Below are 13,497 nucleotides of genomic sequence, written 5' to 3' on the forward strand. Positions count from 1 at the left end.
TGGTTTATCATGGCAAAAGTCTTGATGTGTTTCACTTTCTGGTCCTACAGCCCTGTGTTTCCGCTCCCCTGTGACTGAACTGAAGTCTTTACTAGAAGCCAGTGTGCAGCCTTTCAGGGGTGGGCATTCAGTGAATCATTAGGCTAGTTTTGCTGTTCCAAAGAAGTGCTGAATGGAAGTTAAAATAGCAGCACTGAGGTAGGCTTTAAAAGCAGCAACACCAAAGGGGTTTGTATTTTAATAAGGAACCCATGCAGGCAAGGATAATAGTCATCACTCTTGACTTGAGACGGGCAGGCATCTCAGCCTCAGTTGTAAGATTTAAAGAAACCTCCAAATTGTGCTCTCAGAGTGAAAAGGGAGAGCGGCTGTATTTGCACAGACAGTGCTGACACATTGTAATGTTTCACAGGAGATGTGAAACTTCAAGTGCTAGTTTAACCTTGGATTGTACTTGAAAGCTCTCCCCATGTTTCCAGACTATGGCAACAGAGTAGGCATTGTCTTTCCATACAGTTCCCACCTTGTTACAAGATCTAATGATGTTGAAGAACTTGGAATTTGGTAATTCTCTATTCAGGATTCTATGTTTCTTCCTGAAATTGTTTCTTCACCTTAGTAAACTGATATCCAGTGTATTACTGGCAATCTGATGACCCCATATGCTGAGCTTAGCCCTCTGGAGATTTCTGCTGTGCTTTAGGAGCAGAGATGCTGCCCAAGCTTTTCATTGTAGAGGTGCAGTGTGATCTGGTTACTGCAAACCTTGAAGGCAGAGGACAGTGCTCTTTCATGTGCATAATCTCTTAGGATTCATATTAGAAACCTGAACCTGATTTGATATGCATGAGTGTGTTAGCTGTCAACTTATTTAAGACAGTTCAGCAAATCCCCTTTTCTGTGGGATTAAGATGATCTTACCTGTCACTTCCTCAAGCACTGAACTGGTTTCCCTTCATCTGTTGACTGCCACTTTCTTAGAGGAAGACGGACCATGAGTGACAAAGTGTTTTGATATAAAACTGAAGGCTATGAATGATTAAAAAGAAAAAACAAACAGTCAAGGGAGTAAGTAGCATGGCCCTGTAGCACTAGCTGAAAATGCTGTGTTATGCCTATGTTGCTGTTATCCAAGACATCCATTTTGATCTAAGGATGAAGAGCCAGAGAGGGTAGTGCGTCTACGCTACAAGTGCGTGTAGACATGGAAGTGTGAAAACACCCATTTAGAAAGACAATTGGATAAAAAGTTTAATGAGAGAAAGCAAACTAGGGCCTCTTCTGGTTGTCCTTAAGAACTTGAGAAAAAGTATAAAAAAAGCTAGAAGCAGAAGCTATGGGAGAAGTCCTGATACAAATTCTTTATATACATATTCTTAACGTGCATATGCTTTTTTGCAATACCTCCTGTACTGAGATTAGGACAGCTGTGTCCTAATCTCACTGTGTGTAGTCCTTGTGAATGCAATTGTCCTACACTTCTACCAAGAGGGGAGGTTGTCCTGCCGGATTGTCTTGTACTCAGATGAGTCAGGCTTTCAGCTGCCTGTAGAGGAAAAACAAAGGGAAAGTTCACAGTTAATACATGAAGCTTATTCCCTTGCATCCTAGCTGTCAGCCAGGTCTCCCCTATCAGCCTTCTAGCCATAGCATAGATGCAGTTGTATAGGTCCATACAGTCATACAGTCACTTTTGTGTTGGGCCCCATTCCCTCATAAGAGAGGAGGATGGCTCACCTGATTGCAGCTGTGAGACTCTGATACCAGTCGTTAATATCTTGTTGGTCACTGGACATCAACAACAGCGTCTTGTGTGGAAAGGAAAGCTGAAAGAGAAGCAGAATCTGGTGCCCTTCTGTAGCGTGCCTTGTCAGGGCAGCAACTCTGATACAGGGAGAGACATCACCACTGCACTACTGACTCAGCCCTGCATGCAGAGTTCCACTATTTCCTTCCCCCCTAGAAAAAAAATGAGCGTGGGTACTAGGGGAAGCTGGAGGCTGGACAGTACAGAGCCAATGGCAAACTTGTCTCACTCCAGTCCTTCCAGCTACAGATGACAGCTCCCTTAGACTTGCATATTTAATAGGATGCTTGGAAGTGGGCAATGCCAGTCCTTAGTGCCATTTGTCCAGTTTTCTCCCTTATTGCAAGCTGCTCCTGAGAGTTCTTTGCAAACACTACCCACAAATTCACAGTTTGTCCAAAGATTCTTCCTTTCCACGGCTTACAAAGAGTGAGCCAACATGCAGCTTTCCAGGTGCTGCGAACTGGAAAAAACTGAACTTGAATCCCGCAGCTATGGCATTAGTCCCAGTTAAAGATTCTGCAATGCGTACAGAGTTGGATGCATGAGCAATATCCATTGTGATATGGCCAACATCTTTCCGCATCCTGTGTTTTCCAGGATAGCCTGTAAGCTCAATCCACCGTCGCTATAATGCTGCTTCTTACTTGTCAGGCAACTGCAGGGGCAATTCCCAAAACGTGCTCTGATGAGGCCACTGTCAAGAGTCTCTGCAGACCCCCTTTGGCTGAGCTAAGTGAAACAAGCAGCAGCCTGTACTCCAGAGTGCTTAGAAGGGCCTACACTGAGGGGAAAAAAGGGCAACCTACATCACCCAAAAAGATAAGAATCGCCTCAACTCATACTAGTTCTTTGTATTTAGCAGACACCCCTTTTGTCATCTCAGTCCTGCCACTGCTGAGACAGCTGGAGACTTGGTTTGCAAGTCTGACCCTCGCTGATGCTTCTGCAAGGCAGAAGAAGGAAGACTTACACTGAGAAGCCCTCCCTGGCTCTGCGTGTGGCCAAACACTTTATCCACGGTGCACTGCTGAAGTGGGTAGACAGCCCGGCACCTGAATTTGTTTGAGTTCAGAAGGTGCAATGGATGGCACAGCTTTGTTGCAATAAAGATATCAGAAAAAAGGAAGAACATCCTGCGCTTCAGTTCTTCTCCCTTGGAAGGCACCACCAAAAGCCAGCCTTCCCGGATATACCAGCGCCCTGAACATGCAAGGGAAATAAAGACAGTTGTCAGATAATCATTGGCCAAAAAAGGGCATAATGCTGTCACAGGAACCTTTTTTCTACCTTCACCCAATAATCCACATGTATGAAGCAATAACCACACCACATTCACAGATAAGTGGAGATGTGTCTTGGAGACCCTTACACACAGCGACTTCAACGCTCTTCTCCAAACACAGCACTGTTTCTAGATGACTTCTGCAATAGCAATGTTTTGTGAAGCCATGGGCGAAACCCCAAGTGACCGTTTCACAAGTATCCAGACTGGAGGCATTTCCTCACAACGTCACCTGTGTAGCTTGGAGGGTGCTCTTGGCATGGACAGCACACAGTTACACAAGAGAAACCTGTTATCCAGGTAGATGAACTTGCATGCCAGTGACTGACCTTATACATCTCAGCTGTCAAGGCAAATACTCTGACTTCTGGCACTGTTTAACCATGCAGATAAAAGATTCTTATCATGTATAGGGTGTGGCCAGAACTCCATGCAGCTTGTAGCTTACAATAACACAACAGTCACCAAGCCCTTGACACTCCAAGTCAATCGTTTCTGCATGGAGAAGGGAGAACACTGCTACTCGCATTCTTCAAAAATTATTTCAAGCCTTCCTTTCTCTCATTCTCACCCAACGCTCTTTCTTCTGACCTCCTTGGACTCTCTGTGACTAACTTTTTGACTACCTATCATCAGCTCCTCCCACCTGAATGTCAGGCAATTAAGCTGCTGCTTATCCTTACCAAAAGACTTTTTTTTTTTTTTTAAATGAAAAAGTAATAAAGTGCCCAAATTACTTACTAGGTACATTCCTTCACCACCTATCTGTGGAATTTGGGCTGAGAGGGGAACACTGGTTAATAGGAAGCAAGCCTTCTTCCAGTTTTCTCAGTTTGGCAGAGGAAAAGCAGAGCTGTCATTAAGACCCACCTGGAGCCAACACCTTGGTCTTCTGTCCTTTGAGCAGTTTCTGAACCCGAAGTAGCTGTAGTGAGTTCTCTCTATTACGAATGATGTCTTGGACCCATCGAGATACCTCAGAAACATATTTCACAGTCTCTGCAATTATAGCAGCATATTCTGAGGTTACACAAGCGAGTATGTGCTACTCCTGATCTATCTCGCTGTGAAAAGACAAGGTGAAATTAAGAAACAAACATTTTAAGCTGAGTGTCAGTAAGGAAGTTGCTCATTAATTTCAGCGGGAGTTTGGACCTCCAGAGGCCCCTTTCAACCAACACTTCCGTGGTTCTGGGAGACATACATTTGCCAATGAAATACTAGACAGAGGAATAATCTCCTGAATTTGAAGGCAAAAATAAAGGAAAAATGCCCCATTACATGTGGCGTTGACCTCTGGTAGGTGATAAAGGACCTCAATTTTCCTAGAAAATTGAAGTATGTGACCAACAGCTTTCGCTTCTCTGACATAACCTCTAGGCCCTTCCCCGAGTCCATTGCTCTCTATTGCTATTCCCTGTACCTGCTGCACAGGATATCTTGGGATCAAGATGGTGATGGGAAACAGTAATGCCCTAGAACCTCAGACAGAAGAGGATATTTTTTCCTGTAGGAAGTAGATGGAAGATGAGGATTAGCAAGGAGGTTAACACTGATCTAAGTGTCAGCATTTATAACGGGGAATCGTACTTGCAAGTTTCTGGTACTCCGCGTTGTCTGGGCTGGTGTTCTCCAGCAAGTCTCTGAGGAAGTGTTTGTACCTAAGATAGAAGGAGTAGTTTCATTTCATAAAGAGATACCAGGAGCAGCAGCCTCTCCTATTAGTGAGGGATGATAACCCGTGCTTTCTTCTCCACTGGGAGAAAAAATCCGAACTACACAATCTGAAGCTGAAGGGCCAACCCACCCCCTACCTCAGCCCTGTTATCCCCAAGGTATCTAGTAAGCTGCCCCCGCTTTGCCATAAATCTATAGCATTGTTTTCTCCCCTCTGTGACATCCAGCATCACAGCCTAAAAAGCAGTTCTTTTTCATGGGAGAACTCTGCCATCTAAAGGCTGTCTCCAGCCTACCACCTCTGATCAAAAGCCTGTCCTCCCACATTCCTCCATCTTGGGCCACCTGGATAGCTGACCACTTCTGTCATTCTCTAGACATGTAGTACACTTAATATATAATCCTTATAGATCATTTTTGAGGCCCTTTGCTGCATCCCCATTGCCAGATACAAGCCAGAACCAAGGGAACACCAACATGCATCTAGAAATAAAAATAAAAACCAAGAAGTTTCCAGACAGATTATCACCAAGTCCAAGAATCATAGTCAGTGTCCAGCAATCGTCCTGGCACCCATCGACAATAGTGAGGGTCGCACAGTTTTATTCACATTATCAAGTCTGACTGGTCCCCTCGTTCCCACAGAGCATCTTACTGTCCTCCCAAAGGAGGGGAATCAGGAGCTTAGGAAACACTTATTTTGAGACTCAGACTGAAGAAAGACTCCACGAGGACACGTACACATTCCATACATGCATGTGTGCACACACACACACTCCTCCAAGTCTAACCAAGCAGCTCTACATCACAATTCTTTGAACATATTCCTTTTATCTTCATATTTAACAATGAAATTTACCCACTTGGAAGCCTGGGGCGCTGATAAAAAACACCCATATGTTGCTTAAGTTCACAAGACTCTGACTTCAACATTCACATAAAAAAGCCTTCAATAACAGACAAAACTCTGAACTATTGGGTTTTATTTCTCAGTGGAAGCATTCATACCATATGTTCCCTGCCCACACAAGAAAATAAAGACATTGCTATAAGTAGGACCTGCCTTTCCCCCCCCCCCCCATTATTTACTAGAAAGGGTCTCCACAAATTCTTTCTCACAATAAAATCAAACTACTTTCACAGCCTGAAATGACAGAAGAAATATCACATTGAACAGATTCACGAAAAGGCAAAAGTCATGCAACATGCAGAATACATAGCCAAGATTTTGAAGAAACATAAACATGAAAGAGAGAATTAATAGAAAGATAGACCTCGTATTAAAAAGCAGCCATTGCTCCAGAGAATAGGACAGCAGCAAATATCTTGCTGTTTTATGAAGTTAAATGAATGTGCCAAGAAATTACAGGAGGGGAAAAAAAAAAAGACAAAAACCCAGACATCTTACACCTGTATCGGACAAGCAGGTTACGACATTAAATAGAGCTGACTGAAAGACTGTGGTATACTCACCCCCAATTATCTTCAAGGAAAATAGACTGTCCTTATGCTCTCAAATTTGCTTTAGCACTGATAAGACTATGGTTAAAGAGCAGCTCCTTGACCTACAACAGCAGCAATTGCAGTTCCAGCAACCTAACTGTGCCCTGTATTACCAAGGTACCTCTCCCAAGAAAGGACAGCTATTGAGTGCGTGCAGCACCCTTTTGTCCTGCTCGTCAAAGGATGCCTCAAAGGGGGAATGCAACAATCCAGACTGGATGTGTCCAGACTCAGAAAACTAACAGGCACCAAATAAGAGGAAAGCATATGGTCCTGATAACCAGAGATAGAAGAAAAGCTCCCCCGACTTCATTAATCTCACTTCTTTCCAAGAGCAGTTATCTACCAGAAGGGAGAGCCACAATATTCTAGGTCAGCAACCTGCACAAAAGCAGAGAGACCATCTCCATCAGACAGCCCCATTTCTACAGCACTTCAGACAGCTTGCTCTTGTCCAGGGCCCAGCTTCAGTCACTTACTAAGATGACAGAAAGCTTCCACTCCAATTCTACCTCAGAGCTAAATGAAGGACTTAGGAGCCAGGGCTAAGCATAGCCACCTCTCTGCATCATCTCCCATACCGATTCCACTTTATAGGCACATCTACAGGCCTGTTTCACTGCAGTCTGTGCGCTCCAATGTGCAGACATACTAAGGAACTCTACCTCCAATAGCAATGGAGACACTACTGCTATGCTATGTTCCTTTTGCCTTCTCAGACTAGCACCGTGGGGAGTCAGAACTGCATACTTACTGATTCAATCTCTGTAGGGGCAAAGGAAGCAGGTCTTCTAGCTTCCTCCCTTGAAACTGAGGTCGAGACTCCTGGAGTTTTTTAAAACGTCGAAATGACTTATTCTTCTTCAACTGCTCCTGTATGTGACAGAACACATACCCTTGAGACTGCAGAAAAAACATGCACTCTAATGGTCTGTGCCAGAGCTTAGAAAATAGAATTCCTGTTCTAAACACAAGCATCAGAAACTTCTTTTTTGGCCATGGACAAACTCATCCCTTTCTCCTAACCACCATTTTCCAGCAAGTAATGGTAGTGACATCCCCTGTTCATGCTCAGCAGTTTACATGGCACATAGAAGCAAAGAAAAAAGGAAGGGTAGCTCAAACAAATAAAAAACAAGGAGTCTAGCAGCGGCTTTTATCACTCATCTCAACACAAAGCAATGCCACCCTGTGTTTTCATTGCTTCAAGGCAGGTATCCAAATCATCTTATTTTTCCCTTGGGGCATCAAAAGGGCATGCATATGCATACAAGCAGAGCAGAAACATATTAGAATACCTCCTACAGCTGAGAACAAGCTCTGACGAGAACTGGTAGTCAGGTGGTATGAATTCCAGGTAAAGCTTTCAGGATTTCAGGATAAAAATATCGTTCTGAAATCTCTTGGAAGGCTGACTATATCCAAGGAGGGAGATGGGAAGGAAAAATAAAAAAGCTGGGCAGGGGGGTGGGGAGGAAAATCTTTTCTTCTACAATAGAAAAGAAAAAAAATGGGGAAGGATAAAGGAAATTCCACTGGAACTGTTTGGAAAAGCTCTGCTCCGCACGAAAAGAAGATCGCGCCTGAAACAACAAAAGTTTGAAGCTTTAAATAAGTAGAGATGCTTTCATCGTGCTGTCACGACGGAGACTGGGAAAATAGCAGCAGCACAGAAAGAAGAAAAGTGATCACTCTAGAAGCAGAAGTAAGAGAAAGGGAAGAATGTGGCTGTTTTGAAAAATGGAGAAAGAAAAGGAGGAGAGAATAGGAAGGGCACAGGAAATAATTACCTTCAAGGTTTTATTTGCCTGCTCCAAATTCTCAGAATAGTGGCCATAAAGCTCCAATTTCTGACATAAGTTTTCCAGTCCTAGTCCCAAATTCCCCCTCTCCAGGTGAAATGACAGAACCCTGCGCGCAAGGAGGAAAGATAAGTATGGAGCGATACATCACTTGTAGCATTTTGTCAGCTCCCTCTACTTTGCTCCTATCTTGACTTTCGCTTGTCAGTCACCACCTCACTTCCAGTTTCCATCCAGAGCACGTACGTAATGGTCACAGTGCAAGCTACAGAAAGCACCCCTTTGTAAAGATTACTGCAGAACAGGCTTACTGAGTTTAAAGACCACTATCCAGACAGCAACTGGGCATCCCGATGTGTGGATACATATCAGCAGTTTCCTGGGTACATCTCCAAGCGCCACCAAAGCTAGTAATGCTAGAAGTGAAGGCCTGTTTCACAAGATGTTAGGTTTTACTTCCTGAAATCCTGTTTCATCGTCAGTAGAGAATCCTCCCCATATAACTGAAGGGACTATATCGGACTGTTCACTTACTGGCTGGCCAAATATATGGATTCTAGGGGTCCAAATATGGTTTCCAGTACAGCAGGTTTTAGTGTCCCTTTAGCCTTTAAAATTGTCACGAAGTACTAAGTAGGAAAGAGAGAGCGTGTCAAATGGTTAAAAAAACACATACACACACACACACGTCACTCTGAGGTTATTCTTAGCATGCAGCAGCAGAAGTTGCAGCCTGCATGCTCTTGAGCTCAAAAGGATATCAAGCATTAGGAAAGCCTACCCAAAAAATCATCAGATGCAAGCCTTCTTGGTAATGTTACCGTAACTTTATAGACACACATGCACTACAGTATTGACTGAGTCTATTTCCGTATTCCTCGACACATCTGTTTTTAACCACATTGTTCATTATCTATCTTTGTCTCTTCTGTGCCCCTCTGTTTCATAGATCTCAAACATCTTGAGCCACGCTCCCCATACAAGCACAGCTTTAAGACTTACAACTGGGTGTGGATGAAAGCCAAGGGGCGAAAACCACAAGCCATCAGATGTAATCAGAGGAGGCGAAAACTACCTTTCGGCACCAACAATATGAACAGTTGGGATTTGTCCCATGCTGTAGAGATGTACGAGAGTCCTGAAAACATGCTGCCTGAAGGCACCCACATATCAGACGGGGACAGAATACTCACTGTGACCACCAGATCCAGCTGCCCAAGATATGTGTGTTCAGTTTCCAGTAGCTCCTTAGCTGTCCGGCTGCGCTTTCTCTCCCAGCGAGCCCTCTGCTCTTCAATAGTATTTACTCCAGCCGTAAACGGCAGGGGCAAGTCACTCATGGTAGACTTGGGGCTGGGATACAGAGAAGGATCTTATCCTGAAGAGCCAAGAGAGACAGACTCTTGACAAATGCACAACCAAGGCTGTAGGGTAGGATTCTGAGCTACAAACCATACGCTACAGAAGAAAGGAAGTCAGTTACCAGTAACTCTTATTAACAGCTTCCTTGTGCATTCCTGTCTGTAGACACAGGAGCCCTGCATCAACCAGAGGAACAGCATTAGAAAGATCAGACTGTGAGAGCAAGAGAAATAGTACATTATGATAGGTCTGTGAGCAAATCTCAGGCATTCAATTTTTCTAGCCCACAAGCTACTGCTTCCCGTGCTGTGTCAGATTCTTTATGTAACATTCTCAGTAAAGTCAAGGAAGTTAGTCGGTGGAAGAGGTGCTGCTGGTAGGCCTTTCAGAAGTAGAAACCAGTCATAGGATTTGCCTTGGGGGAGGGAGAGAGGGTGAGAGAGAGAGCGAGCGAGCACGAGAGAGAAAGAGCGAGCTCTTGCTCACTTTCCCCAGAGGTTCTCTGAGAAGTCAGTGATTTGCATGATTATTTTCTAACGGTAGTCTGTGGTCTCAGATGAGAAAGACTGAGCAACTGCTATGAGTCACGCTACCCTTATTAACTGGCTTCTCTGCTGGTATAACAAGGTGGTCATGGTGTTATATGCAGAAAAAACAGTAACTACTTTGTTACTGGAAGCGGCATGTGTTACCAGAGCATTAAATACTGCTCTGTCTTTTAATCAAAAGGTGGAACAGCCTGCTGCACGCTTGGCACAGCATGAGGTAAGACACAATCTGCCTACAATTTCTGTGAAAGTTTGCCTCACTGTCTTGAAATACCACACACAAAGGTTTTGGCTCCCGTAGGGATGGGCTATACTAATATAGGAAGATGTGTTTTCTTAGAGAAGGGAATTTCTCAAATACAGTCTTCATTCTAGAGACGTTTCAGATACATGGCTTATATTCATGTAGCACCTCAAAGATAAAGGCCAATATTTGAAACCAAAATTTCCCAGAAAATATATACAGAGAGTCATCTGATGTGCTAGTAAAAGTCCGGATAGCTGAAGGGACACAGGCAGTACTTTACAGTAGCAATAGTTTCTCCAGAGGTTTATTCCCGTAGCCATTCAAGAAATGGCCACAATCTAGCTGAGGCCAGGTGTTTGCCATTGTAATAGGGCAGACTTGACATCTCCCTTAGCCAGAGAGGCAGAAACACAGGCAATACTGAGCAAGAGCTCAGCAACAGCGTGAGGTTGCAGAGTACTCACAAATAACAGACTGAAATGATCATTCATAGAGCATCTTTAACCGGGAGAAGCTGATGTCATGATTGTGAACCATGTACCTTTTGCAGCCCATTTTGCTAAAAACAAACAAAAACCCCAAGCAAACAAACAAACAAGCCACACCCACCAGGCCAGACCATATCTCTTTTGCATAAAGCAGTGCAAATGTTCCCAGTATGCCAAGATATAACTCTTTGGGCTTCTTCCCAGGTACAGAATAGAAATTGTGATTATACTTTCTGTACTGCTAACTACCTTGTGATCTCTTAGAAATACTCCTTGCGACATTTCCAGGATTTCTCCTTAATATTTTTAATAGTCTCCAAAAATCTCCCTTTATAACCTTTGATATAAGGTTAACCCAGACACCTTTGATATTTCTCTGAAGTCTTAACAGCCTAGTGAGCCAGATCTAAGGGTCATATCCTTAGCACTGTATCCTGTCTCCAAGGACAGTGACATTTCCACATGCTTGCAGTCCACATGCTCCGTTTCCTTACTGTTCCATCCCAACCAGACAGAAACCAGTGGATGTTTTACCACCAGGTTGAAGAGTCCTGGAAGACCAGCTTGCAATTAGGACTAATGCTGTGGTCCGCTGGGCACACAGGTTGGTGACTTCTCTGCAGAGCAGAGGGCACGTTCCTGATTTGGCTCACAGTGTCCTTTGATTTGGGCCCCTGCAGCGAGCGGGAGATCATAGTGCACACATGCACTAAGTGTGCCAGGCTGCAGCTGCTCTTCAGAACCTCTTACAGCGGTCCTCTCATTGGGACTGTCCCCAGCTGAGGTTCTATTAAGTCACAGGACCTCATTGTCAATGTCAACCTCTTCCCGGTCCTGCCAAGCCAGGCCTTCACAGCACCAGGATGAGAAGCTTGAGCCCATTTGACCCTGTCACACACCTACACCAGACACCCTCCAGGGAAAGCACGTGTTCCTGAGGGTGCCTTGCTCCGTGCCCTCCTCCAGTTCCCTGTTTTCACAAGTTTTGACTGTTTAGCAGTCACCTTCTCCCTTCTGTCATTTATCATCCCCCATGAGAACAATTTTAAAAAATATCAGCCAACCGTGGAAGAGCTGTAAGAAAGCAAGCGCATAGCCTCGTGCTTCTCCAGCCCTGGCAGCTTGCATCATCGTGACTTTCTGCTCCAACCGCCATTTAAGGATCAGCAACCCAAGACAGATCTGACCTCTGCAGCGCAGCGTTACTGTTATCTACCACCTCCTTCTGCTTATTAAAAACTGACGCCTTCCTTTCACCGTCCGGACGTGGCAATCTTTTAGTCAACGGATTGCCGCTAGCCGTTGCGGGCTAACTAACAGTTGCTCCGCAGACCCTGCTCAAAGTCCTCCGAGCGGCTTGGCGCTGGGCTGGGGTGCCCAGGGCGGGCAGCACACCTGGGGCTGGGCCCGCAGGAGGCCAGGGCACAGCCAGGCGCCCCAGACCCCGAGGTCTCAGCAACACCACCCAGTTCCCTCCAGCTCCGGGGCACCCTCTGGGGAGGGCCTGAGGGGCTCACACCCCACTGCAGCTGTCTCTCCTCCCAGGGGTGAGGAGCGGCCTGCTGCCCCACAGCACCCACCAGACTCAAAGCCCACCCTACCAGAGCCACAGCAACCACTGCCCCATAGCACCCACCAGAGCCAGGGCCCAGCCTATCAGACCCAGAATGCCCACCAGACCCACAGCCCAGCCTACCAGACCTACAGCAACCGCTGTCCCACAGTGCCCACCAGACCCATGGCTGAGCCTACCAGACCCACAGCTACCTGTGGACCCACAGCACCCACCAGCCCACCCTACCAGACCCACAACAACCACTGCCCCACAGCACCCACCAGCTCCACAGCCCACCCACCAGACCCACAGCTACCTGCTGACCCACAGCACCCACCAGACCCACAGCCCACCCTACCAGACCCACAGCCACCACTGCCCCACAGTGCCCACTAGACCCACAGCCACCACTGACCCACAGTGCCCACTAGACCCACAGCACCCACCAGACCCACAGCCACCACTGCCCCACAGCACCCACCAGACCCACAGCCCCCACCAGACCCACACACAGCCCACCCTACCAGACCCACAGCAACCACTGCCCCACAGCACCCACCAGACCCACAGCCACCACTGACCCACAGTGCCCACTAGACCCACAGCGCCCACCAGACCCACAGTGCCCACCAGACCCACAGCGCCCACCAGACCCACACACAGCCCACCCTACCAGACCCACAGCACCCACCAGACCCACAGCCACCACTGCCCCACAGCCCCCACCAGACCCACACACAGCCCACCCTACCAGACCCACAGCCCCCACCAGACCCACACACAGCCCACCCTACCAGACCCACAGCCCACCCTACCAGACCCACAGCACCCACCAGACCCACACACAGCCCACCCTACCAGACCCACAGCCCCCACCAGACCCACACACAGCCCACCCTACCAGACCCACACACAGCCCACCCTACCAGACCCACAGCACCCGCCGGCCCCACGCCCCACCTACTCAACAGCGCCCACCATCCCACAGCCTGGCCTGCCGCCCCACAACAACTGCCGCCCCACAGCGGCCCTCGGCCGGCGCCCCGGCCCCAAGGCCCCGCGCGGGGCGGGGGGGAGGAGGCGGCGGCCGCCGCCGTCCGTTACCTGCGCCAGCGCCGCGGCCCGAGCCGGCTGCCGCCGCCCCGCGTTCAAACGGCGGCTCCGCCCCGGCGGTTGGGCGGGCCCGGGGCGGGGCTGCCGCGAGGCGGGGCGGGGGCGGCGGG

General features: G+C 47.2%; 1 protein-coding gene across 7 annotated transcripts; it reads right to left on the reverse strand.

Annotated features, from left to right (window-relative positions):
• Positions 1–209: 209 nt before the first annotated feature.
• LOC138060867 (rho guanine nucleotide exchange factor 39-like) lies at positions 210–13,470 on the reverse strand. Of its 7 annotated transcripts, none has more exons than XM_068926281.1 (12): positions 13,239–13,385; positions 11,784–11,908; positions 9,558–9,612; positions 9,268–9,452; positions 8,609–8,703; positions 8,063–8,183; positions 7,027–7,145; positions 4,683–4,753; positions 3,963–4,091; positions 2,781–3,010; positions 1,738–1,826; positions 1,233–1,546 (listed from the first exon to the last, which is right to left on the reverse strand). In XM_068926281.1, the coding sequence occupies exons 4-12, from the start codon at positions 9,412–9,414 to the stop codon at positions 1,531–1,533; spliced, it is 1,017 nt and encodes a 338-aa protein (XP_068782382.1). In that variant the 5' UTR covers positions 9,415–9,452; positions 9,558–9,612; positions 11,784–11,908; positions 13,239–13,385; the 3' UTR covers positions 1,233–1,530. The 7 variants fall into 7 exon arrangements, with proteins under 7 accessions (XP_068782375.1, XP_068782382.1, XP_068782381.1 ...); XM_068926280.1 differs by having other exon boundaries at positions 13,235–13,385; XM_068926274.1 differs by lacking the exon at positions 11,784–11,908 and having other exon boundaries at positions 210–1,546; positions 13,379–13,470.
• Between the last annotated feature and the right edge of the window lie 27 nt (positions 13,471–13,497).

Source organism: Struthio camelus, chromosome W (assembly GCF_040807025.1).
Source record: "Struthio camelus isolate bStrCam1 chromosome W, bStrCam1.hap1, whole genome shotgun sequence".
Classification (NCBI taxonomy): Eukaryota; Metazoa; Chordata; class Aves; order Struthioniformes; family Struthionidae; genus Struthio; species Struthio camelus.

Coding starts and splice junctions, on each gene's coding strand:
- LOC138060867 (XM_068926274.1), bottom strand. CDS start 9,414: ATGAGTGACTTGCCCCTGCCGTTTACGGCTGGAGTAAATACTATTGAA. Junction 4,092..4,682: donor GGAGTACCAGAAACTTGCAA/GTACGATTCCCC, acceptor CTATAATTGCAG/AGACTGTGAAATATGTTTCT. Junction 3,011..3,962: donor GACCAAGGTGTTGGCTCCAG/GTGGGTCTTAAT, acceptor TTGCATGTTCAG/GGCGCTGGTATATCCGGGAA.